General features: G+C 40.4%; 1 protein-coding gene across 3 annotated transcripts in view; it reads left to right on the forward strand.

Annotated features, from left to right (window-relative positions):
• The window catches only part of daam1b (dishevelled associated activator of morphogenesis 1b), a 48666-nt gene that overhangs the window by 15710 nt on the left and 6481 nt on the right, over window positions 1-26475 (forward strand). Inside the window, exons 1-17 of one of the 3 annotated variants that reach the window (XM_015035082.1) lie at window positions 24-476; window positions 11194-11486; window positions 13724-13813; window positions 18732-18803; window positions 19489-19583; window positions 19856-20189; window positions 20290-20400; window positions 20498-20601; window positions 20898-20964; window positions 21051-21168; window positions 23069-23207; window positions 23415-23473; window positions 23544-23731; window positions 23906-24214; window positions 24309-24416; window positions 25260-25289; window positions 26349-26446. In XM_015035082.1, coding sequence (XP_014890568.1) covers window positions 11298-11486; window positions 13724-13813; window positions 18732-18803; window positions 19489-19583; window positions 19856-20189; window positions 20290-20400; window positions 20498-20601; window positions 20898-20964; window positions 21051-21168; window positions 23069-23207; window positions 23415-23473; window positions 23544-23731; window positions 23906-24214; window positions 24309-24416; window positions 25260-25289; window positions 26349-26446 — 2111 coding nt within the window. In that variant the 5' untranslated portion in view covers window positions 24-476; window positions 11194-11297. Of the gene's footprint in view, window positions 1-23; window positions 477-11193; window positions 11487-13723; window positions 13814-18731; window positions 18804-19488; window positions 19584-19855; window positions 20190-20289; window positions 20401-20497; window positions 20602-20897; window positions 20965-21050; window positions 21169-23068; window positions 23208-23414; window positions 23474-23543; window positions 23732-23905; window positions 24215-24308; window positions 24417-25259; window positions 25290-26348; window positions 26447-26475 lie in introns of those variants that run through there. The other 2 variants (XM_015035083.1, XM_015035084.1) reach the window with 2 other exon arrangements.

Here is a 26475-nt window from a genome sequence, read left to right on the forward strand (position 1 = left end):
CCCTTTGCCCCCAAAGCATTCTGCAGAGAAAGGGAGTGGAGAAGGAGGCTGGGGAGGGAGAAGATCTCCTAAGAAGTTCTCGCTGGCCAGCTGGCTGTTTTTGCTAGATCTCAAATCGTTGCCGTCTTTTATGGCAGGTTTATCCTATTTGCCCCCTAGTTGACAGAGAAAACCATCCCCCATCTATTTAGGATTTTCATTTTGATTGATTTTTTATTTTATTTATTGTTTTACATATATATATTTTATATATATATATATATATATATTACTTTTTGGCAGCTTCTTGAAGAGCGCTTATTACCGATGACTTTGAACCTGCGTGGATTACACACCTTGTGCAAGGAAATGCTCTTCTGTGTGCTGCGTACAAGTTTTATTTATGTCAGCCCTGCAGAGAGCTGGATGCTGCAGTGAGCTCAGGATATAAAGGGAATGCCCAGAGCACACCAGAGGCAAACTCTCTCCAGGACGGGGTAAGACGAGCCCTATAAATCTGTCTCTTATACTCTATAATCAAATGAATGCAAGGAAACGGACAGCCGGAGCAGAAGCCGGCTATCTGCTGACTGGAATGTGTGCGCGGACTGCATGTGACCAGCAGATAGTTACAGGCTATCAGTCTGTGAGTGTTCCTAAGAGGAGTTGTGGCTGCTGGTTTGATTTATCTCCCACCCCCCCACCCCGGCCACCACCAGAGCGTCAGCTGGATTCCTCTTACCGATACGTAGGTGATTGTGTCATGTCTGTCTAATTGAGAGGTGCTGGTGCTGGGAGCGGTGTTGCCATAGTAACCGGAGAGAAGCGGGGGGAGGATGACACGGCACTCCTGCGAGGGCCCCGGGCTCTTTTCTCGGTGGGAGAGTTGTGCCATGCACGCAGGGAATGCCCCGTAATGACAAGGCTGCTCTGGCGATGGGGTGAGGTGGTGGTAGAAGTATGTGCACTCATGTACCGGCGGCTGCCTCCCACCAGCTTTCTCTCCCATTATCAGCATCAAGTGAGTGTCAAAGAGAGGGAGGATGGCATACTTTTTTTTTTTTTTCCATGACTGGGGACGGGCGGGGTGGAAAAAATCAGGTCAATGAGAGAGAGAGAGAGAGAGAGAGAGAGAAAGTCACCTTGAGCGGAGACAGGTCCACTCGTCCTCCCCTCTCATTTCCAGCTCCTGCCCACACTTCTCCGGTTCTGCTCCCAGGAGGCTGCGTGTACTCCACATCACACGCATCACAAAGGGACTGACGGCCAGCCTTTGTGATTCAGTGGGATTGTGCGGTGCCTCAGAGTGATGAAGCAGGATTTTTTACCCTGTAATCCGTAATGGTGCTGTTACTTGTTTTTGTCTGCTGAATTAGAGGGGCAATCCTATTTTCTTCCTCTATAAGCATCCAGAAGAGATTAAAAAGGAGGGTAATGTGCATTGGAAAGGGGCTTACATTAAATCACCCACCCAGCTTGCACCGGTCCCCCACTGCTCCGGTCACCATAGCAACTGAGGAAGAGGCAGGGATTTTTTTTTTTTTAAGCTCATCCTGCCTCTCGGGGTATCGTAGGAAATATTGCAATGCTCCTCCTGCTCTTATATTGACGATCTGTCGGGTTGCATATTTTATTAATGAGGAATAGATTTTTCTGTAATGTTTGACTGTGCGCAGCTGTGCACACAGTAGTGTTTACTGTTCCCTCCGCAGAAAGAGATTGAGATGTTAGCTGTTGTTGGTTTACTTATCTCAGTCTTTCAAAGTCTGTAATCTATACGCAGGCTCATCAACTGTTCTGATCTTTCATCAAGTTTTCCTCTTTCCTTTCATTCGCGTCTGCTTCACGATGAAGCCAGTCATTTCTATTGATGACAGAAGCACACATTTTCCAGATAATAATATATTACAAAGTTCTCTTAATGCTGGTCGTTTAGGAGATATATTACACTGTACTACCCACATTTATTGGCACCATAAATTGCGGGAAAAGCCTTCAAATTGATCCATCTGTTATTCCAGCTTCATATCTGGAACATTTAGAAAAGTTCAACCCTTAATTTGATGATTGTTTTTAGCTGAATTTCAGTTACCACCAAACTCTTCATATAAAATAAATATGCCAGAAACATTTCTAATTTATGCTGTAAAACTTAGCCAGTTTTATGAACTTCCTGCTTCCCTAAAGTAGGAAGTTTGGCACATTTGAGAGGTCACCAAATCTGCATAACAACCACTAAAAGTTGTCTACATGCTATTTGTCAGAACAACACAAAGGTAAATATGTGGAGCTTACTAAACTCTACCGAGTAAGTAAAATGTACCGTTGAAACCAAAAGTGAATATTTGGAAAAAGCACAATCATGGCCACTATAAAGTACACTAGATGATCTGTGTTACTGTGAGCCATTTATTGTTCCAAGAGTTCATAAATGTTGTTGAAGTCCATGGCATCTGGACTCTTTGAAACACCAGGACATCTTAAATAAAAATCTGGTGCCATCTACCAGGAAACTGAAAATACATTGGCAGTGGATCTGTATTGGTGCTCAACATTGTCCTACTTTTAAGTTATGTTGTGAGCATTTTTATAAATTGTTATTTTCCTTGATTATCTAAAACAACCCCCTAATAGTAGCATCCAGATAAGAAAGTGAAGAACTCTGTTTCAACTATTTTCTTTTTTTGCTCCAAATGTAACCTCCACTTGAAGGTCTGACCTCTGGAAGAATGCCAACATGGGTGGGGGGGCTTTGGATCATCTCTCTGCACAACTGGTTTGGCAACCCTGTCTGTGAAAAAAGCAGCAGCCTTTTAACCTGCATTTTAATCTCTGTCCTCCCTACATTTTACACTGGCTTGGCTTTTTTTAAACACAGATTTTTGTCCATTAGGCTACGTTTATCGGAAGTAACAAATGAAATGTTTTTATGTAGATTTTATTTATAATGTGAATGGGGAAGCTACCATTTTAATACTTCTCCTTATGGATAAAAAGTTCAGTAGACTCAGATGTTCTGCATTTCAAAGGCAGCAAATATGTCCTTTGTTGATGAACTAATGCTGCTTTCTGCTATAGGTAAAACATGTCAATAGTTCTGATTGTGAAAGTTTGTTGCTTCAGCAATCATTTGTGACATAAATCTTCTGGAGCTGGTTAGCTTGCTTCTCAGTCTTCATCTCCCACCTCTTCCTTTTTAGAGATGACGTTTTGCCTCTGCCTGCTGGAAACAGGCTTGTTTGCAGCAGATCTCATCCAACCTGTGATCATGTTTCCGTGCGCTGAGGAGATGTGTAAAGATCATGAGGTTTCTGCAATGAGGAAAGATGGAGTAAAAATTGGATTACCCTTATGTAAGAGGGCTAATAGAATTTACTATTTTTGAAACGGCAGACTTGTCTTTTTAATGGAGACAGAGTGCAAAAATCATATTCATCTCAAATTCAGACTTTAATCTGTTATATTGAGTCTCATGATTGTCTTGGCAGCATTTGTTATTCCCTCTGACAAAGTTGTACAGAAACTTATTTTATGGTGCAGAATACTGCGACCTTACGGTTAGTTTGGGCTCAGACTAACTTTGTAACACTTCAAAGTCCCGAATAAGTAGAACTTTTCTAACCCTCCACCATGTCGTCAAAATGTATCCCTTGTTAGAAGAAATGCTTCCTTTGTCTGCTCCTGTGCTCATATCCCCCTTCTTCACTCATGCTGCATCCCTGTATGTTAATCCTGTAATCTGAGATCCCTGCCAGCTCCCTCAGCCATGTGACATTAATGCTCCAGAGGCTATACCACAGCCACATTTCAACAAACAATCGTGTAATTCAAATGCACAGTAGCACCTTGCTGCCGGAGGCAAACTGCGCCACTGTTGATCGGACAATCCTGCCAACTCGGCTGTCACAGAGATGCGATTGATTTTAATCTGATAACCTTCCAGCGTCTGAACCATGTGATGGTTCAGAGTGTCCAGATCTGCCTTTGTTCACACATTGTGTTCTCTGCGCACCATTAACTAATTGGCGGAATACATAATTGCATGTGAACCAGGTGTGCTGAACAAACAGACAACATGTGGAATTAAAAGCACCATATTTTTTATTTATTGTAGGGACATCGGTTTGCTTTTCATGTATAAAATGCACAGAGCACTTTGAGGGTTTGAAATGTACATTTGGTAGTTAAGGGCAGCTATATTCAATGTCTATTGTTGTTTTTCTGCTTTGGTGATATGTCCATAAAATGTATATGATTCATCAGAGCTCAGGTTAATAACCGAGGCTCCAAATACCTTCCTGGTCTGCCTTGTAACACAGCTTCAACTGTGAAATTATATTGGTTTAATCTTTATGCATATGCACAATTTGTGATTATAGAAAGGATATTTTCAATGGGTTATGGCATGATCTGATCTTTATCCCTTCCAACAACAAAATGCGATTTTCATTCAGACCCTCTAAATTATAATCTGAGATTGGGTGTGGGAAGCTTATCCCTACAGAGATTCAGCAAACATAATTTTTGTAAAGTTTTTGTAGGGTTTCTGCTTGCCTATCCTTATTTTTACCAATTCTAAGGTCTTAAATCAGAATTTATTGGGCAAGATTGCGTGCAAAGAGTTGAAATTTGACTTTGGTTTCAAGAACTCACAGTATAGAAAGTATAAATATGGAAACTTTAAAGGGATTAAAATAAAAGCAACAATGAAAATATATTTATCCCACCCTTCCTGCCATAAACGGTCATTAATTGTTTATATTATGAGTAAAAGTGATCTCACACATAATGTGGGTGTGGGTGTAACGGGTGTGTGACTAAAACAAAGACAAAATGATTGGAGAGTTGACATTTTAAACTGTCTTTAGTGTCTGATAGTAGCAATTAATGCTGTTAGTGTTATTAGCATTATTAATAGCCAAGTCTCCTTTTGTTTTCCTTTGAGAATGTGTATCCTTGCTTTAACTCTGAGATTTCCAAAGGCTAGCGAACATCATCAAGTCTAGCATGTTCCATAAGAACACAAAAGGATTAAACAAAGAAGTTGTGTTATCCATTAGTCTTCACTTTATCTGCCAAAAATCTTGCTCTCTCTCGCTTTTTCACAGCTTGAACAATTTTTTTCTTAAATTGCTTCTTTTATATCTGCACTTTCACTAACTTGCAGAGTTCTTAAGCAATTTCATCAAATCTGGAATTTAATCTCAGTATTTTTCAAACTCAGGTTGAGTATTAACAAAAGAAAATAAGTTTTCTTCTCACTGCCAAAAGGTTGTGTTCTTCCTTCTTTATCTCCTTAAAATGCTTCTCCTCTGTGTAAATATTTACCATAAATTCATAGTAAAGTATGGTGTTTTATTTTTTTAAATGAGCATAAAGGGATGTGAACTCTGGAAAGTTGAATCTAGAAAAGTCTGGATTTTTGCACCAAATCTAGGTTTGGACCCTGGATTTCAATTTGCTGATCAACACCCAAGTATGGTGCATTCACACTGGCCACAAACAGATTAATTTTTTTAAATTACTGAATCTCCAGTAACTTTTACTATCTCCACTTAATACATCTAAAGGATTTTTGTTTCACTCGAGTACATTTTACAGAGGTAAATTGTTTCAAAACATTGTCATAACGTAACAGATATTGTGTTGTGCTTTTTTTTTTTAATCAAAAACCTATTAAGCAATGCTATTGTGTAATACATTTAATGATTGTTGCTTATTCTGCTGCTTCTTTTCTCTGTCTGAAGCCACAGTGAACTGTTTATCTGTAGAATTTACAGCCAACATAGATTTTAGATATAATCTGAGCAGATTTAAGTTGTTGTATGTTTAAGAAAATTAAAATTAATCAGTCAAAAACTGCTGAGAGATGCCAGCTGGTGCAAAAGAAGGTATTTCACACATCTGTTTCCAATACACAGCTGTCCACTGTGTTCTCTTTCCAAGGTTGAATTCCAGCGTCAAGTCGACCACATGCGCACAAAGAACCATCAGCCCCAAAATGACCTTCTACTATTTTTAAATTAAACATAAATCAACCTAATTATGTTTTGTTTCTGGCCCTGACGCAACTAAATAGTCCCTTTGTTTTATATATACAACCATTTTATGAAGATATTTGTGGCGCGTGCTATTTTGCCTTTTATGTCACTGACACATGTAGCATTAAATAAATCCAGCCGTTGTTATTTTTATAACAGGAAGGCACATCCCCTTAAGATCAACATTTGTCTTCAGTTATTAACAGGAGGTTCAGTCTAAAAAAAAAAGGTCTGAATGACATTGGGGGGGAGGCATAATCTTGGAGGGAGGCAGCTCTTTGGAAAGTGTCAAGCCATCTTTGATTTCTTTGTTCCTTATTCTTCTCGTCACATGTCTGGTAACGTGAGTGTCTCTGTGTTTAGTTTACAATGTTCTTCTCAACTTCTGCCTTTCCTCCAGCCGACCTGACAGCTTTGAGAGTTTTAATAGGGGGCTCTTGTGCAGGCACCATGCACGGCTTCTCGCACAATTCACAAACACTGGGGTTCTTTTTACAGTCTGGACCTCAGCCAGGTCATCCGCCAAACCACATGGTCGAGAAAACAATAAAACCATCCAAAGACAGAAATCTCCCTCAAACAAACAGAGAAGTTGTCTGAACTTGGGCAGGCGGGGTCTTGTTAAATGTGCCATGAATTAAGGAGCACAAGAATTGTACTGTAAGCAGGGGCCGACTAACATTCACGATACTCCTCGTGCGGCCCGGTCCAAGAGTTGATTTATGGTGGAATAAACCGCATTCTTCTTGATTATGGAAAATGCAGCTGTTGCGTGGCATCACCGTCAACTTTCAGACTTTTCGCATTTCAAACATGCCTATCGACTTGGATCATTTCTGGAGTACGCTGTTCGTCCTGCCAACTTGTAATGCTTGGACACCTAGTGGTCGTTTCAGAAAGCTTTGCTGAAGACCTATGAGCCAAAATGCTAAGATGAGCTGTAATCCCACCCAGTCGGAGCAGGTGGCAGTCGAAGGTTGGTTGTGTGGATGTTGTTCGGGGTCACAGGGCTCACCTGGCTTGTAGAAGAACATCTTCCAGCTTCAACAAACATGTTTTTTTGTTGGAAACCTTGATCAACTGTCAGGCAACCTCTGGGATTAACGTCCAGAGCACTCTGGTCCTCCCAGGTTAAACAGTGACGGGACACAAACACAGCCTCTGCGGCTACAACGGTCTCTGTGTGTTTAAACCTACCTTGTACCAGTTCCTGTGGCTTAATATGGCTGACAACTTTACACAAAGCTTACAGCAGGCTTTAGCTAATGGAAAAGATGGGTTGTGTTTTGGACTAATATGGTCAAAGAGAGCTTTGAATATCTCCTTGCCTTCATGCCAGAATAGATGGTGAGTGTGAAGCCAAGCAGCTGCTGTTGAGACCTCCGGTAGTCCATTCTGAAACATCGAGGATGTGTCAAAATAAATACACACTAGTCTGAGTGTAAGGAAGAGGGAGCTGCTGTGTACTTCAGCCCACATGTGGTCATCTGGTTGCAGGCAGAGTATCAGTAGTGTGTATATTAGAAAAGTCTTTACAAACCTGAAATTATTTTTGGAGTCCATAGGCCTCCAGAGAGCAGTGGTTTAATGTGCAAAGTTGCTAATAAAATGTCCTGTTACATTGAATCTTTAATTTTAACCGATTACACACAACGTAGCCAAAGCAGGACTTTGTGTCCTAAGCCACAGTTATTCCCAGTGTTGCTAAAATAATATAACAGATTATTACCATTACTATCATTTGTTATTTTGATGAGCCTTGCTTTTATTTACAGAAAGCAAGGCTTGATACAGTTTCAATACATTTTCAGCTAAGACAAAAAAATAAATAAACAATATGTGGCAAATCTTTTTTGTTTATTCAGTCTTGAACATGAAATGTTCAAATGGGTTGTAACATTTAATAAAGACACTGGTACAGAACTGACTGGATATTTGGTTTGATTTGGTCAATGACTGAAATCATTGTACACCAAAGAAACTACTAGAAATAGTCAACGTACCATGATGTGGTTGCATGGTGCTGCTGTGAAGACTCCATGATGTCTGGGTCAACAAGTCTGGGTTAATTTTGGTGAATAAGACTGTAAAGTAATGTTTGGTCAGAAAACTAGACTAAAACTAAATAAAAAGTAATTTAGAATGACGACGACTGTTGGAATCTTGACCAAAAGGGAGATTAAATCCAATCATAGTTTTAATCCTTTGTGAAAATCTTTGCATACCCCAGCATACGTGGGTACCAGTAATCACCCATGACCGACCTTTGTGGCATTTTGATCATGTAAACTAACCAGTATGGATTTACAGAATTTAGGTGTTAACCTGTCTGCATTTCTGCTGATTTATCTATATGTTCATCTGCAACATCATCTGAAGAAACTGCCTCCCTCTTAAGTTATTGACAATCATTTTTCGATTTATTTATGCAACTTAGCAGTTAGGGGAAACAAATGTTTCAAGCAACTGAAGGTATTTTTTCCCTCAAATTCGCATTTAGTCATTGTAGCTGATGTTTGCAATCGTTTCATTTTTAAGGAAACTTAGTGACATCTTGCAGTATAAAGCAGAGCTGTTGGCTTACATTATATGCCCAGACACACCAGACATGCCAGAACGCTGAGAGACCATTAGAAAATATGGGCTACTCTTTTTTTCATTAGTGACAGGGATAAAGCTACCAATACATGAAAAGAGGAGTTTCTATATTACTGGTTTTGATCAAAACTTTGTAGGGCTTGGGAAGCTGCTTCCAGACATCGAGACGTACAGTAAAGCGTTTTGCATGTAACCGATGTAACCTCAGTTTTTATGGCCCAGCTGACCAAGCATTGCTTTTTAAGTGGGATTCTAGGAGCTAAAACAGAGCCTTGCAGACAGGAAGACTAGAGTGTCTGTGTAATGCAGAACACAAGGCAATGAGGAAATAGCAGGGTTCTTATGCAGGCTTGCAAAGCTTGAAAATGTCTGGAATTTGCCTTTAGCGTTTTCTATGTGTGAAAAATCTATGGATGCATGGAAAAAAGTCAGATTTTTCTAAACTTTTTTTTCCTTTCCCACATTTCCTAAACACAGAAATCTAGTAATGTGTAAGAGGTGGTGTAAGAAGTGAGGAGGTTTTACAATAATCTATAAACATTCATATGTTATAGATTGTCTCAATTATTTGTGGTAAGTAGTGATGATGAGAAAACGTTCCTCTTGCAGATTCAGGTGAAGTTTTGTAATATTACAATAAAATTTTTGAATCTTTAAAACTTTTGAAGATAATTTTATTCGTATAGACTCAATGTAAATTATCTCAGTGATTTAAACAATAAAAACTGCTTGGATATTTAATGTCTTTTGCTGATTCTAGCAATACTACTTGGATTTACAAGATTTACAATTTACAGATCAGACCAAGCGATTCATTCTTAATGAAAATGAATTTCCCCTCGGACAGCTAACTACAGCTCTATGCTCCTACCTCAGCTCTTTGAGTACGCTGTCCCGCAGTTTCCTGATTACAGTAGAGGACATGACTCGAGCAGACTAAATTTAGAAATGAATCCCACAGTTTATGTTCCATACAGTCTGGATGTAGAGCCTGACGTGTAGTAAATCTTTGTAAAAGGTGAATGTGGTTGTGCTCAGCAGAAATCTGGTCACCAAGAAAAGGCAACCAGAAATTCCTGTAGGTCGCAGTGGGCGGTCCCTCCGCGGTTTATGACGCCTCGCTTCACAGCGAGGAGGGAAGCTGCCATGATATGCTGACATCCTAGCTGTGTTTCCAGACAGTGGAGATGTGTCATGAATTTAAAAACAACCAGCAGGTCAGAGATCCTGTTTGTGCTTTTCGTCGTTTGCCTTCACCGTTTTTAGGAGGGTGCTCATCTGGGCTTTGAGAGGAATGACAAAGAAACAGCGTCGTTCAAAAGCTAACTTGTCGTCATGGAGGGAGAGGAGATGTTGAGGAATCGTCATTAATCTTTAAAGTTTCATGCATATTCCATTGTGAGCCTGTTGATTTCAATCCAGTGTGGCAGGTTCTGCAGGGACCAATACAGAACTGATACGGATTGATATGTCACATAATTATGTCTCCTTACAGTAGAAGACTAGGAAGACACGATGGAAACGGGGTTGAAATCGTTTGTACAAATTTCCCCCTTCGAAAACCTCAAGTACCAAATAAACCAAACTGCAAAGGTTCAAAGTGGAGAAGGGACACAAAGTCCAAACCGCTCAAAACACATGATAATGATTAGCATTTGGCAGTCTATGTAAATGTTCCAGAGCTTGTTTTATTTATTTATTTTTTTTAATAGTAAAACTTTGTGGAATCTGCTCAGCCCCGCTCCGTAATGTTGTTCATTTATGACAGCTGATGTTTGTATTTTTACCCTCCATAAACATGCAGGCGGACGGTGCCACTGTTCAGCAAGGACTGCAGACGTTTTAAATATGCAGCTGTTAGAGGTCATGTTTTGGTCTGTAAAAACATTGACTCTACTTCTGAAAAACAATATCCTTTACCTCTCACCAAGACGCCTCCTCGTCAGAAACAGTCAGCCTTGTAGCTGAACGCTGAAGGCAACAATGAAGAAAGTGGCAAGAGAGGGTTAAATGCACTAATCCAGGCAAATTATGGTCACCTCCTCAAAAATCCCTCATATCTAGTCTTTATTGTATAAACAGCATAGCTGCCTTTTATCATGTTTTATTGATTTAAGTTACACCATTAAGCAAAAACCACAGGCAAAGATTCATTCTTTACATTTGTGAACTTCATCTCTTTTAAAGACTTTGTTTTCTCAGTCATAATAAGGAGTTTTTGATTGAGTTGTTGGGGATTTTCTGTTGAGAACTAAAGATTATAGCCTTTGAACTGAGTGTTGATCAAATAGTACATCTTAAGCCAATTTAATTATTGGATATCTTCTGTGACCACGGTCCTTCAGCATTCTCACATTTAATTAAACGACTCTGTGGCGCTTCTGTAACTTTCCCTCCATACAAAATTGTTCTTATTCATTTCAGGAAAGTTTTGAAGACTCTTTGCGCTGATACCTTTTTCTAGCATTTCTCTCCATCATTGCTGATTTTACACATTTTCTGTCAGTTTTGGCAAAGGCCTTCATTTAAACAAGACAGGTCGAAACCTTACTCTGTCCTCTCTTTGCATCCACAGCGTGCTCTGATGGAGGCCGGACTGTAAGGTGGAGGAGGCCGTAAAGAGGTCCAGACGGAGCCTCCTGTCCTCCCTACCTGATCGACGCTAATCGGCTGATAGCCATGGCTCCCCGGAAGCGCGGGGGCGGCGGCAGCCGCGGTGGCCTGTCCTTCGTCTTCTGCTGTTTTAGCAGCAACGATCACCCAGAGATCACCTACAAGCTGCGGGAGGACTTTGCCCTGCAGAGCATGGAGCCGTCTCTGCCAATGCCCGGATATGACGAGCTGGATAACATGTTCTCGGACCTGGTGGTAAGCTATCGCCTTTGTGCTTTCTTGCTCTTGTGTTTTGTTTTGTTTTTTAATGTCCCTTATTTAGTGTTCTTTGCAAAGCTAAATCCATTCATCTATCTATGTCTAAGAAGACATGCTTTGGTTTAAACAGCACAGAAAATTTCGGATATGTTCACAAACGGATCCAATACGTATGATTAAAATGTTGTATTGAAACGAGTCACTTCAAAAAAACGTACTTACAGCAAAATTTTAACATTTAAATTTTAGCTTTTGATTTCAAAATATTATCTTGTCTTTTTAGAAATTAGTAATTGAAGTATCATGTTCTCATAACTTACAGTACCAATATCTTGTGAGTAGCCAGGCCTGCATGCTTTCCTTTCTTTCTTATTGTCACTTCTAATTTGTCCAGTCACCCTCTCTCTCTCCTGGCCCTGATTCCCCTCTCACGGCAGCCACAGTAGTCTTTCTGCACATCAATAGGCCTCATTCAGGGGCTCTTTATGTCTCACCCTGCTACATCTGCTAATTACTTGTTTTTGTCTGCCGTTCTATATGAAGACATAATTGAGTAAGTTTAGTGTGAAGACAAGGAGGCTTTCTGTTGCTCTGTTTACCAAAAGACAAACAGCCACATGCTTTTTCCCCCCCCCTCAGCCACTCACTGGCTTTTTTGTTTACATCCTAAATGGGTCCACTAAGAAGGGAAAAAAATATGAACAGTGGGAGAAAAGTCGCTGATATGTTTGTCATTACAATCAGTTAAATTTGAGCATGATGAGCAAAGGTCAGGCTTGTCTTCCCATGATAGATAATGTCAGAGGTTAAATAAAAAATAAGTCTTAGAATTACTCCTAATAAAGTGTATTAAAGTTAAGTAATGTTTTATTACAGCAGCATAATCTAAGACTGAATATTTCACTCATTCATTTGATTGATACTTGAACGAAATAAAATCCCAGTGAGTATGATGGCTTATTTAGGGGGTAAATTACATTTATAGATGTTTTAATGGCCAGAGGGAGCTTTGTAGCTCCTCTCAGTAATGGGGGATGCCAGTTTTCCATTGTGTTTCGGGTGACTTTCTTGACCACTGACGCATCGTGCAGCTCAGACACTGAGCGTTGAACTGAACCAATAGTAGAAACAGAATCGTTATCCTATTAAAACACCCCATTGTGACTTTAACAGGACAATAATCCAGGACATATGGCCTAATCAACACAGATGCCAAATTAACCTTCTTCCATGGGCTTGATAGTCACCCAGCTTTAATCCTACAACAATCTGGACAAGGGAGATGATGGAAAGAGGAATGATCAAAGATCCAGTGTCAGATTATACTACCGGAATAAAACACATTTAGTTTTAAGCTTCTGTTACTATTAATGGCAGGAAATGAGTCTTAATCTGTACGTATCCAACCTGAAAATACTAGAGTTTATTAAATCTGTTGCCCTTTAAGCCTAGCACTCAGAGTATGCAAGCCCCTGAGTTATAGGATCAATAAACACTGATTGATTACAGTGAAGCTGATTAATTGATTGGCAGGTCTTGAACACTTTCACAAAATCCAAACTGTATGCCGGTTGGAACAGATGAACTCATTTATCTCTTTGTTCTTGAACTATCTACTAAACCACATCCAAACTTATTTTTTATGCTCCTTTACATCTTCCCTCTTGTGCTAAATTGCTTAAGAGCTTTCTCATGCCTTTTATCACTTTCTTCACATGAAGCTAATTAGACGCAGTTATCTCCAGCTGAAAGTTCACATGTTAAACCTCACATATTTTGCTGATACGTCCCTCTTTCCCCAAATTGGCTCTGGTGTTCAGTCCGAAGCCTTCCCGTCAGAACCCTTTTTTATTCGTGCCTCTGCGAACGTCACACATTGTGACACATGTTGCCTCCAGATGTTTGTTACCACATGGCAAACACGCGAACCGCGCCTTATCTTTTTACGCCGTTATTCGCATGTCTGAAGCCTGGAAGGGATCCGATTTACTTCACAACCGCACTGGATTTACGGTGACAGACACAAGCCAACCCAAAACTGATCCGCAACTAAAAATGAGATCTGCTTCAGCCTTTCTTGGCGAGCATTTTTGTTTTGCAGGAAAACAGAATTGATTTATGTGGATGTTTCTAAATTTGCAAACACAGTGCAGCACAGTAATCATTAGCAGATCATTAGCATCTCTGTCCTGCTGTTAAGGAGGAATTTTGAAGGCATTTTTCTCCTTTTGCAGGATGAGCTGGACCTTACAGAGAAACACAGGGAAGCCATGTTTGCCTTGCCTGCAGAGAAGAAATGGCAAATCTACTGCAGCAAGAAGAAGGTAAAAAGATCTGACAGTTTTTACAGGGCTTCTACATGGTCTACAAATTCTCCAGAACTTTACTCCTTAGCCCATCTTATTTCTATCCTTCCATTTGTCATTTTTTTGTGTTATTACCCGAGTCCCTCGTTCCCTGTTCACTTCATCCCATCCTTTTGCATCATTTCGTCCTTCCTTGTATGCCACCTTGCTTCCTCCCTCACATCATTCCTTTTTCCACTGTCTTTTCCCATCTTTTTATTTCTTCTGGTGTTCCTTTGTCATGATTTTACTTGTTTCCTTCCTTCCTCACAAGTGTACTTGCATACAAACGTCCATCCTCTCTTCCAAACTTCTTTCGTCCCTTATTTGAGTCCTGACTCCCTTTCTGCTTTCCTTCATTCCCAACAGTCTGTGTTTCTTGAATTTAAAGCTTTACATAAAAATATCATCCAGATGTTGCCAGTAAAATATTCCGTATTTTAAAACGAACATGGAGGACTAAGAACTCTGGGAAGTTGATTCTGTGAAAGCATGAAAGTTGTATCATGCATAGTAACTATGTTTTCACAGGATCATTTTCTGTTTAATACTTTCATTTTGACTCACTGTATCTCCTAAACTATCTCCAAAGGCGGCTTAAGTCTGACCTTTATCTCCTGGATGTTTTATTTATAGTACATGAAAGTTTGCGCTTCCTGTAAAAACCCTTTAGCTACATATTTCTGTGCTCCTAGTAGACTGTCTGTCAAAACCAAATGATTAATAACGTTCCTCTTGAATGTGAAATGATTTGCCAAAAGATCGAAAATATTTTTTTTTTAGCTTTTATGGAACTGTCTCTCAAGAATGCAATTTTTATCTGTGTCAATCCTTTGACTTGTCACTTTTTTCTACCCAGCTGTTTTTTGTTTTTTTTTAAATCATCTGTAAAAATCATAAATAACTATATTTAAGCTGTCCAAGCATGTGCTTTCAGACTTTAAGGAATATTTCTCCCAGAAGGAAGATGACTAGCTCAACATCACTCTTGCGACTGTTTATGATCAAGCTCGTACAAAAATTGGGAACCTTAATAAAGCCTTTCTGTATTTCATTACAATGATGCCAAACCACATTCTTTCTGTGTCTCAACATCTTTTTTTCTTAGTAAAGACAAGAGAGCTCAGATTGTCACACAGAGCATGGAAAATAAATGTGGTTTTATTTTTATTATTTTAGGTTTTTTTTTGTAAAACTATGAAATCTGATTAAAGAAGCCTCAAACTGTTGAACGGTTGAAATCTGGTGGGGAAAACTGAGAAAATGTTTTGCTTTTTTAAAACCACACTAGCTTGCATCCATCGCTGAAAACTGTGATGAGACAATGTGGTGAAGCCAAATCCAATTAGATCGTAGCACTAATTGTTAATTTATGTTCTCTCATCGCGTCATGGAGCTGATAGTTGAAAAGACACCTACCCAGTAAACGTAACGAACTGAATTATCCGAGTCTCCAAGCAACATCCATTAAAGTTTATTATCATCACATGATAACCATTTCTTATCATGACATTTGTTATGATAATGATAAGCAACACAATTGCCTGTGTAGTAATAATACTATACTCTTCAAAGCTCAATACCAGATGAATTTGGCATAATTCTGCAAGTTTGGATTTTTTTGTGCTTGAATTCAGGGCAAAGCTTTGTAAATTGTAGATGAAGTTGAATATTATTCTGAACTATTACCAGTAAAATATTCAGTGTATGCATAAGCATTAGTGAGTTTATTTCCATTTGAAAGCTATTATCACCCGTAGCGTAAAGTTGTTGCTAATAATCTTAGTCCCTCAGGGTTAGATCTCTGTGTCTTTGCTCAAAACTTCATTATAAATGATAACAGCCAGACACACGATGAAGTCACTTAATTTGTCTATTTTGGTTCGTTTTTTTGTTGCTTGATAATTTACCAGTACTTGAATAGTAAGTAAGAGAGGCTGTTGTTGCTTGAGCCACTAACCGGACTCAAAAGCTAAAAGCCTTCAATGTTCTGGTGTTATCCTTGCAGCGATGACACCTGTCCCCTCAGAGTTTCCACATAGCCATAACATTCCCGACTGCTCTGGAACCGCGTCGTGTTTCATTAAGCTTTTTGTTCTTGATAAAAGGTGCCTCAGCTGTTCGTCTTTCCCCTACATGTGAATTTTTACCCTCAGCATGCAGGAAAACACAGATGCCTGTTGTCGTGTCACTCAGTGGAAGTGACGCTCCCACTGAATGTGCCCTCGCATTTATGCAGCATGAGGTATGAGCGTGTAGGATATCCTGTCCCGACTAGTTGGCCGTCTGGGCCTGCAGATGTACTAATCTTTTCCTACATCTGCAGAGGAGGGATGATTAATCTGAAGGATGGACATTTAGTGCATCATTGTGTACATTAAAAGTCTTCAGTCACAGAACCAAGATATAAGTTCTGTGTATTTTTTTATTTTTTTTATATATATAATTTTGGGACCATGTCCAGTGGGTTTAATTATTCTTGAAACGGATACGTCTCCCAGCCATAAAACTTTAAGTGATTCTTTTGGCGGGTCGTGTGTTTTCATGTTGATAGATAATTGCTATGGTTACTTCCTGAAGTCAAAAGAACAGCCTTAAGGCGGTACGTCATTATAAGCCTCTATATTTGCTTCTGTTTATTTTACGATTTGACTGAACATTCTTTTACTACAGATGTTAAGTCAGTTTGTCCCAGACCTACATTTATTCCTCAGTTATGACAGGGCAAGTTGTAAACACTACATGGTAGAAATGAAGTATTTTGATCTTCTTTTGATCGTTAAGTAGATGGTTCTACCTAAGTCACTATACCTCTTGAAATTTTTTTTGCATTATGCTCATAAACTTCAGTGTATTTTATTGGGATTACGTGGGAAGAAAAGCATGACGCTGCCACCACCATGTTTCATATGGCATGTTCAAGGTGCCACACACAGTATTGCTTTTAGAAATGAAAAAAAAAAAAAAAAAAAATACAATAAATATATATATCATGTATTGTCTTTGTTCTAATTCACAATTTTTCACTACTTTCTGTTGGTCAATCTGTTTAAAAAAATACCAATAAAATACATTGAAGTTTTTATCTTTAACATGACAAGAAGTAAAAAGTTCAAAGAATAAGAAACTCTTTTAAAAACAGACTCCGGTCTTCAGGAAGGATTGGTTTGCTGGTGCAGTGAGTGAGGGAGGGTTTAGACGGATCAAAGCCTTATGTGTGAGCATCGACCTGCATGAGGGGGCTGCAAGCAAAGACAGAAATGCACAAGTATTGCTGACTCTGCACTAGTCTCTGGCTCTAGCCCAGACGGATACAAACTGAACCATCAGAGCTCAGAGGGGAAGGGTGTGTTAGAGGGGGGTAGAAGCCAAAGGAAGTACTTGGCTGTCCAAGCCAAACAGGAAGGTTCACTTCCACAGGTGCAGCTCTTTTATGAGCGCAGTGGGGGGTGGGGGTGCATCAGCGATAAGGAGGAAAGTGGTGTCACAAACGGGGCCCACTAAAAGCCCACCAGAGATGAAGGTGCCCTTTTTTTTTTTTTTTTTTTTCTGACTTTAGAAGCCCATCTGGATGCTGAGGAGATAATTCTGTCAGAGCCGTAGCTGTTTGCATTGGCCAGACACCTGAACCGATGAAATCATTCTGTCAAGAATCAATCTTCTCTCTGCCTTTTTGTCAGCACTCCTCAAGGCTACATCCTCTGCCAAGAGGAAGATTCACTGATCCGGTTGCTAGAGGAGACTTTGCACTCGGGTTTCAGGTTTCACCCAACTCCAGAGAAGCCTAAGCTGCAACTTCTCGTTCGAGTGGGCTGTTCTACTAAAAACAGAAACTCACCCCTGTTTCCCAAAGCATCTTTGATCTTTATTTTCCTAAACGTGGAGAAAATAAATCCCCCTCTACGCGCACTCCCCACTTCATCCTGGAGAAACTGGAGTTATAAAGCAGGCTGCCGACATCCGAGTTAGAAGATCAACAGTGAGAGGAAAGTGGCCCCACTTCTGCGGCTGCTCCTCTAATAGACTGGACCGCATCCAGATCCTGGCTGGATCTGGTCAAGCTGGCACTGGATCCTGAGTGGACCCAGCAGGCTCTGGTCCGACTGTCGCTGCGCACTCCGCGCAGACCGGCCAAATCTCCGCGGTCCGCTTTAATAACGGACGCTCAATTAGTTTCCGACGGTCACAGTTCGTTTGTGCCTGATGGAGCAAAGTTAAGCTGGGAGGCACAAGGCCTTTTATGTTCAAGCCAAGTTCAGGAGAAAAAAACTGTCTCCTCATGAAAAATGATGTTTTTATGTACTTGTGAAACAAACATGGCTATGTGGAGATTAAGCTCACTATAAGTCAGGCTGTGTCCCTAATCCGTGGTTTTAACAATCATTTGTTAATCTCCAGATTTTCTCAAGCAGCTATGCTGTCTTTTTTGGCACCTACTGAAGCGCTTGGAAGATAAAATGGGTTGAATATCTGTGTCGTCCTACTTAGGAGTTCTTCATTTTTAGCTATTTCTGTCTGCTCCCTGAGCGCTGCATGGCGCTTTAGCTGGTGTCTTTTACAGCTTATTGATCTGACAAATGATGGAGAGTAGGAGTAGAGAGCAAGAAGCTACAGTTCTACTTTGAAGTCGGTCTTTGATGTTCATAAAGATCAAACGTGTGACAAGAACCAGATGAAAGCTCGTCCTTTTCTGTGACTTTCTGCTGCATTTCGAAGTCGCGTCTCAAAAGATCTGCTCTCGCCCAATTCCCATTCTCACTCCAAATTGGTCCTCTTTAATCTTCACGTTATATTGTTGTGTGATTTCTTTTAAAATTCTTCAGTAAATCACAGAATAATTGTATGTTTACAAAATTATTTGCTTCTCTGCTTTTTTTTTTTTGCTTTTTTTTTTTAGGAACAAGAAGAAAACAAAAGCGCAACTAGTTGGCCGGAGTATTATATTGACCAGCTCAACTTAATGGCAGCTGTAAGTAATAATGCTAGAAGACAAAAATTCTTCTTTTTGGTTATAAACTGTTCGTACAAACGTGTATATTTCATCTGATTATTATTATTATTTTTTTTATGTAATTGGAAAAGGTAACTTCAGTGCGCTCCATGCTTTTTGACACCCTTGGTGGAGATGTGTGAAAAACAAATGGATAAAATAAATGTAAAAAAATTATTGAAGAAACACACCAGATAATTTGGAGAAATTTAGCCTTTTAATTTAAGTAGTTTTTTTGAGAGATGCTACAATTATTGGCCATCAGTTATTTTATTAATCCCATGAAATAAATAGAACTGAAACCACTTTTATTTAAATGTCTTTTTTAGTTTGATCAGAGTATCTTGGAAACTTCCATTATTTTTCATTGCATCACTTCTCATTTCTCTCATGAGCTTTTCAAAACGAGAAAGACATTAAATATAGCCTAAACCTGCACAGAGCAACACATAAAAAGTTCACAACGGCTGATAGTGTGAGTGAGACGAGTGAGATCCCGGCGTCACCATGACAACAGTTTATTTGAAGTCCTTCGTACAAATCTTTACCAGGGGTGCCGCTAAATGTGGAAGCTGATATATTTTCACATGCAACAGGTTGATGGCTCTTTGGAAAAATAGGCATGAACTTGAACATTGATGGGGTTTCATGTGTTGTTGGACAGAGAAAGACCCTTCTTGCTCTGGAGAAGGAAGACGAGGAAGAAAGAAATAAAACCATAGAGAGCCTGAAGACGGCTCTGAGGACACAACCTATGAGGTGAGAATATTTGCCATTTGTCTCTGACAGCCACTTTCATGGTCTTTATGTTTAATGTCATCTATGATTATATCTTCTCTCACCTACCCTTTCCTAACCCTCTTTGTCATTCTGTTCGGTTCCTCATCACAGTATGGAAATGAGTCCTTTAGAAAGTGAAAGGTCAATGTACAAAAGAGAGTTTATTTCTCTAATCGGCTGCGTCAAAGCTTAGCCTCAAGGCATCTGCTCATGTGCGTGTTCTTGGAGTTACCTTGAATTTTACATTCCAGTTTTGTGACCCGTTTCATCGACCTGGATGGCCTGACGTGCATCCTGAACTTCCTGAAGAGCATGGACTACGACACCACCGAATCGCAGATCCACACGTCGCTGATCGGCTGCATCAAGGCTCTGATGAACAACTCGCAGGGCCGCGCCCACGTCCTTGCGCACTCCGAGAGCATCAATATCATCGCCCAGAGCCTGGCCACGGAAAACATTAAGACTAAGGTGGCAGTGCTGGAAATAATGGGTGCCGTTTGCCTGGTGCCTGGTGGACACAAAAAGATCCTGGAGGCCATGCTGCACTATCAACGCTTTGCCTGTGAGAGAACGCGCTTCCAGGTGGGTCATTGTTGATTTTCTTTCTTTTTTTTGTTAACGGTTGAATGCAGCAATATTTTCGGAAGATATCAAATGCTGGTTACGGTCCGTCGTTCCCCAGACACTTATAAACGAGCTGGACCGGAGCACGGGGAGATACAGGGACGAGGTCAACCTGAAAACGGCCATCATGTCCTTTATTAACGCTGTGCTGAGTCAAGGAGCTGGAGAGGTACATTGTTGAATCATTGCACTCATTTTATACTGGAGCATTTTTGTTTAACGGCTCGTAAGATTTGACTCACTTTATTTGTTTTCCTCCTGAACAGACTAGTTTGGAATTTCGTATCCATCTCCGATATGAATTTCTTATGCTGGGAATTCAGCCTGTTATTGATAAGCTGCGATCACATGAAAACTCCACTTTGGACAGGTAAGACTCTGTCTCTCTCTTTAAAATGTGCAGTTTCAATAAAAAAAAATATTAGTAATAAACAGTTTGAAATTTAAATAGAAATTTTGATGAAAATCTGAGACTCAAAGTTTTTCACATCAGGTTCCTAGAAAGTGTGGAAATCCAAATCCTTACGGCTTAAGCTGTAACGGGACTTCCCAGTAACCCTATTAGATAACGCATAAATATAAACAGTCCATGCAGGATAAGTACTTGAATGAATCATATTTGCAGCCTTTCGATATAACGACAGTTTTTTTTTGTGACCCTCTCAGGCATTTAGACTACTTTGAGATGCTGCGGAACGACGATGAGCTGGCTTTGTCGAAACGGTTCGAGTCGGTGAGGAAGAGAGCCGCCTTCTCCTGCAAGTCTGAGTAAAGCCTTTTCTACACATTCAATATCCCGTCATGGCTTCTCTCTTTTAGGTACATATAGACACCAAAAGTGCCACACAAGTTTTTGATCTCATCCGCAAGAAGATGAACCTCACTGATGCATACCCGCACTTTATGTCTGTGCTTCATCACTGTCTGCTAATGCCACGTAAGTGTTTCTGTATAAGGTAGGATTACACAGAGAAAGTACCTATTTCTGTAGTATTTTTTATTTTTTTTCATGAAGCTGCAAATAGCAGTCCAAAGGCAGCGGTATAACTCCCATACAGCGCACAGTGCTTGTACTCTCCAGTTTGGTGCCAAAAAAGATAAGAGTGTTGACTTTGTCCAGATTAGATGGTCCAGAAAATTGGATAAGCACATTCCCAGTTTGACCGAACACTATGCTCCTTTGAACCGTGATATTTACTTTGTCCAAGGGGGTTTTGTAAAAAAAGTACATAATTCCTAGTTCCCACATAATGCGTGAAAGAGCCTCTAAACAAATAAGTGTTTTAACTGGTGTGTATTTTCTTTACTAATCAATTAATTTCAGTCAGCATATTAAAAGAGGTAGATTTAAAAAAAAAAAAAAAAAATTTTACTAGGCCTGCTATGCAGTTGGATGCTAGTATTTTCCACAGTCTGAGTATTTATGGTACTTACATCTGAGAGATCCACCGGTCCATAAATCCAGCACCGATCTACTATTCTATTGTTTTGTGTGTCTATACATCCATCCACTAATCTTTCTTAGTTGTTTCAGGTTCTCTGTTAAAAACAATATTCTGCTGTGAATTCATAGGAAAGTTTTGTATTTCGACTTTAAATATGTGAACATTGGAAAAGAGTCTTATAAAATCCTGAAAGTAGACGTCTACAACCTTGGCTATTATTATTATTATTATTATTATTATTATTATTATTCAAAAGAAGAATGAATCAGTCGCTAATTTATGATATAATCCTCTGAAATAACACTGGACACAAATATAAATGTAACACTTGTTTTTACTACCATTTTGTCACGAGCTGAACTCAATCTAATCAAAACTTTTTCTATATACACAATAAAACATATTTCTCTAAATTAATTTCTCTAAATCTGTTTGTAAGCACTTCTCCTTTGCAGAGATTATCCATCCCACTTCACAGGTGTGGCATATCGTGATGCTGATTAGGCAGCATAATTATTGCACAGGTGTGCCTCAGACTGCTCACAATAAACGGCCACTCTGAAATGTGCGGTTTTGCCTTACTGGGAGGGTCAGAAAACCAGTCGGTTTCTGGTGTGACCACCGTTTGCCTCGTACAGCCCAACACATTTGCTTCACATAGAGTTGATCAGGTTATTGATTCCGCTCCTCTTCAATGGCTGTGCTAAGTTGCTGGATATCGGTAGAAACTGCAACACGCTGATCCAGAGCATCCCGAAACTGCTCAGTAGCTGACATGTCTGGTACGAATGCTGGCCACGCAAAAACTGGGATGTTTTCAGCTTTGATTAATTGTGTATAGATCTTTGCACAATTGACCGTTCCTGCGATGGTTTCTGACAGTTTCTGCAGAAATCCTTTGGTTATACAAAATGTTTGAAACATTTTGTCCTTTTTGCACGTCTCAGACAATTTTCGAGGTGAATTTTCTGGATGTGGAAGTCCTGTGCTGCTGTCATTACAAGTTTTGATTATGGCAGCGAAGTGAACATTCAGTTCATGGTCAACGGCTCTGGTGGGCATTTCTGCGCTCCCTCAAAGCCTGAAACATCTGTGGCATTGCGCCGTGTGATAAAGCTACTCATTTCGGAGTGGCCATTTATTGTGGCCAGTCCGAGACATACCTCTGCAATAATCACGCTGTCTAATCAGCATCTTGATACGTCACACATGCAAGGTGAGATGGATTATCTGCGGAACAGAAAATTGCTCAAAACACAGATGTTGGGAGATTAGTGAACAATATTTTAGAAAAATGGGTTTATTGCGTACATAGGAAAAGTTGTGGATGTTTGAGTTCAATTCATGACAAACTTGCACGTGTTGCGTCTTATACTTTTTTTTCATTTCCAGACAAGAGAAGTGGAAACACGGTACAGTACTGGCTGCTGTTGGACCGGATCGTCCAGCAGATGGTCCTGCAGAACGATAAAGGTCACGACCCAGACATCGCACCACTGGAGAACTTTAACGTAAAGAATGTGGTCAGGATGTGAGTGCTCCGCTCGTCCTTTAACACACAGAAATAAATGGGGACATGGAAGGAATTACATGACTGTGGGAGTGAGGAATGCGCAAGAGTGCTGTGCTCGCTGACGAGCTGAAAGTCACAAAGTTTACAATGTTGGCTCCGGAGGGTTTCTTCTTAAAGTTCATCCGCGGGCTGCGATTAATTATCCGTTGTCATTTTCCTGCACAGGCTGGTCAATGAAAACGAGGTCAAACAGTGGAAAGAGCAGGCAGAGAAGATGAGGAAAGGTGCGTGCGTTCCTCGACTTCAAATCCAGACTGAGCGAACTCGGTGCTGACGATTATTTCTCCACAACAGAACACCATGAGCTGCAGCAAAAGTTTGAGAAGAAAGAACGCGAATGTGACGCAAAGACGCAGGAGAAAGAGGAGATGATGCAGACGCTCAACAAGATGAAAGAGAAGCTGGAAAAGGAGAGCAACGAACACAAGAATGTCAAACAGCAAGTGGCCGAACTTACAGCGCAGCTGCATGAACTCAGCACCGTATGTTTATATCACTGTGAAATAAACTGAAAAATCACAGGTTTTTGTTAAAAACAAACTCCTTTTACTTCAATAGCATAAGGTTGTTAATTAATTTTCTGTCGTTTTCATAGATGTGCAACACGAGAGACTTGCATTTGAACCCTCCTTTGTGTTTTCATTCTGTCCCTGCAGAGACAGGCAGCAGCTGTCGTTCCTGGAGGTCCTCCTCTGCCCCCCGGTCCCCCTGGCAGCCCCCTGCCTCCTCCACCGATGCCATCACTTGCAGGCATGTGCCCCCCACCTCCTCCTCCTCCCGGTGGTGCCATGCCTCCACCTCCTCCGCCCCCTCCACCCGGTGGCCCTCCGCCCCCCCCTGGACACGCACCCATGGGGGGCATCCCTCCACCACCAGGAGCCCCCCTGGGACCATCTTTGAAGAAGAAGACCATTCCTCAGCCAACCAATCCTCTCAAGTCTTTCAACTGGTCCAAGTTGGCTGAGGTGGGAGCAGTAAAGAGATTCAATGCCAAGCTTTTTTTTTTTTTTTTGTAAATAAAATGACACTGGGGTAAAATGTATACTTTCCTCTGCACAGAATAAGCTGGAGGGTACTGTGTGGATGGATGTGGACGATGCCAGAGTTTTTAAAGTCCTGGATCTGGTGGACATAGAAAAGACATTCTCAGCCTATCAGAGACAGCAGGTATGATTCAGGTTCAACTTTAGACAGGAACAGCAGGTTTTTCTTTCTTTTCTTTTTTTTTTATATTCAGATTTTTGTTCTGCCATTTTTCACGTTTTCATCATCCAAGTTCCACAACTTTGATGCTTGAATCTTGCTGATCTTTTATATTTGAATTGATCATATGGTCTGTGTGACTGTATGTGCATGAGTTTAATCAGCACAATCAGCTTCCTGTTGATTTTGTTTGTTTTGCGTTTTCTTGCGTTGCTTGAACTTGTTCACTTTTTATTGCACGAGGACAACACTGTTAAATGTATTTTTTGGACGATTAGAGGTGACAGACCAACACAAATGGAACATTATTGTGAAGTGGAAGGAAAAGCAAAAGTTCCGAATTGGCTTCCTTTTGGTTTTAGTTCTCTTTTGCTTTAATTTCTGCACATTACAAATTATTGATTTGTGGTATTTTTTTATATGTGTGTATATATAAAAAATGCTCTCATGCATTTAAGCATGTTTAATACACTCAACATTACACTGAGATTGCATGTAGAATGTAAGAACGTGGGCTGAGTTTTGTTTTAGAAGTCAGTTACCAGCCTGATTAAATTTCACAGTGACCCAACATGGAGACAGCCGACAGACGTTAATGTGCGCAGCATGTGACAACGAGCACACATTGATTAATTGAACCACTCATCCCGTCTCACTGCTGCTCACCTCACTACTGATTCATTGTCACTGAAGCGCCGAATGAGCTCTGATTCATTTGCTGTCTGCTCTTATGGGCTGCAATCACGTAACTGCTTTACTCATTTCTAATGAATGCTTCCATCTTCCCTGCTTCCTGCTGCATTTTAGGACTTCTTAATGATCAATAACAGCAAACAGGTGAGTTGATTTTTCTCTACTGTTGAGTATTTGGGATGTTTGTTGTCTGTGTGTCATGTTTGTGATGTTAAGAGCTCATTGTGTGTCTCCTACAAAGCCATTGTAGAGTTTTAGTCCCTCTTTTATGTTTTGCTGTGTCTCTTCTCACTGGGTTAATACTGCCCAGTTGTTTATGGGATTTATAATTTAAAAAAAGTCACTGGTTTATCATTTCCACGTGAAGGCAAGAACAGTCCTCCTCTCTTTTGTTCAGAACCACACCTATCACCTCTGCAACAAAACGCTTCCTCACAATCTGGAAGTTTCCAATACACTTTGGAGGTTTCTGCATCCCTACGTTCAGTTTCAGCTTTGCTTGGGACGAGGAAACGCCATTAGTGTCCTCACCAGCCTCTCACCGTTAACATTTGGCATTTTGTATTTGCGCTGCATTGTGAAGAGCGCGCATCTGTTCTAGGTCTTCCCAAAAATTGCAGTTTGGAGGTTTTCGCGCTTAACCTTAGCTTGGAGCATCATATAAGCCACAGACCTGAGCATAAAGCTGAGTTTTCCTTTTCTTTCTTTTTTTTTCTTGGAAAAGTGAGGATTAATCACATCAGCACCCTTGCTGGCAAAGCAGTGGCAGGACCCCCCCCCCTCCCATGCATAATAGTTGCAGACAGTCTGTGGACCTTTCTGCTTCACATTTTCTGTTTTAAATTCCCCAAGAACTACTCATCATGACTAAGCAGCCACTACTGTTACCAGGCCATTCACACCAGAGCCAGATACGCTACCAGCACGATAATGAACCACCTCAGATGTTTAGTGCATGCTAAACAAAGTCTGGGAACTCTCAACTCAACTCTTATGATCCAGCATAATGGGGAGCGCACTGTGTTCTTGGCGCACCACAGAGGACCCCTCTAGGGCTATCCACTTTCTGCCAGATTTTTAGTATTATTTCTGATCTTGTTGTGCAGTCTTAGTCTGGTGAAAAATGGGGCTTAATCAGTGTTTTGCTTCTGTGTGTCACCTGCCGAAATAGTTTACTATAGCTCTGATCTTAACCCTGAACAGAAAGAAGCAGAAGACGACACGTTGAGCTCTAAGAAAGTCAAGGAGCTGTCGGTCATCGATGGCCGTCGGGCTCAAAACTGCAACATCCTGCTCTCACGGTGAGTTCAGACGAAACTGTCACGCCGAG

The sequence above is a fragment of the Poecilia latipinna genome, unplaced genomic scaffold (genome assembly GCF_001443285.1).
Source record: "Poecilia latipinna isolate Pla-1442-1.1 unplaced genomic scaffold, P_latipinna-1.0 Scaffold323, whole genome shotgun sequence".
In the NCBI taxonomy this organism is placed as follows: Eukaryota; Metazoa; Chordata; class Actinopteri; order Cyprinodontiformes; family Poeciliidae; genus Poecilia; species Poecilia latipinna.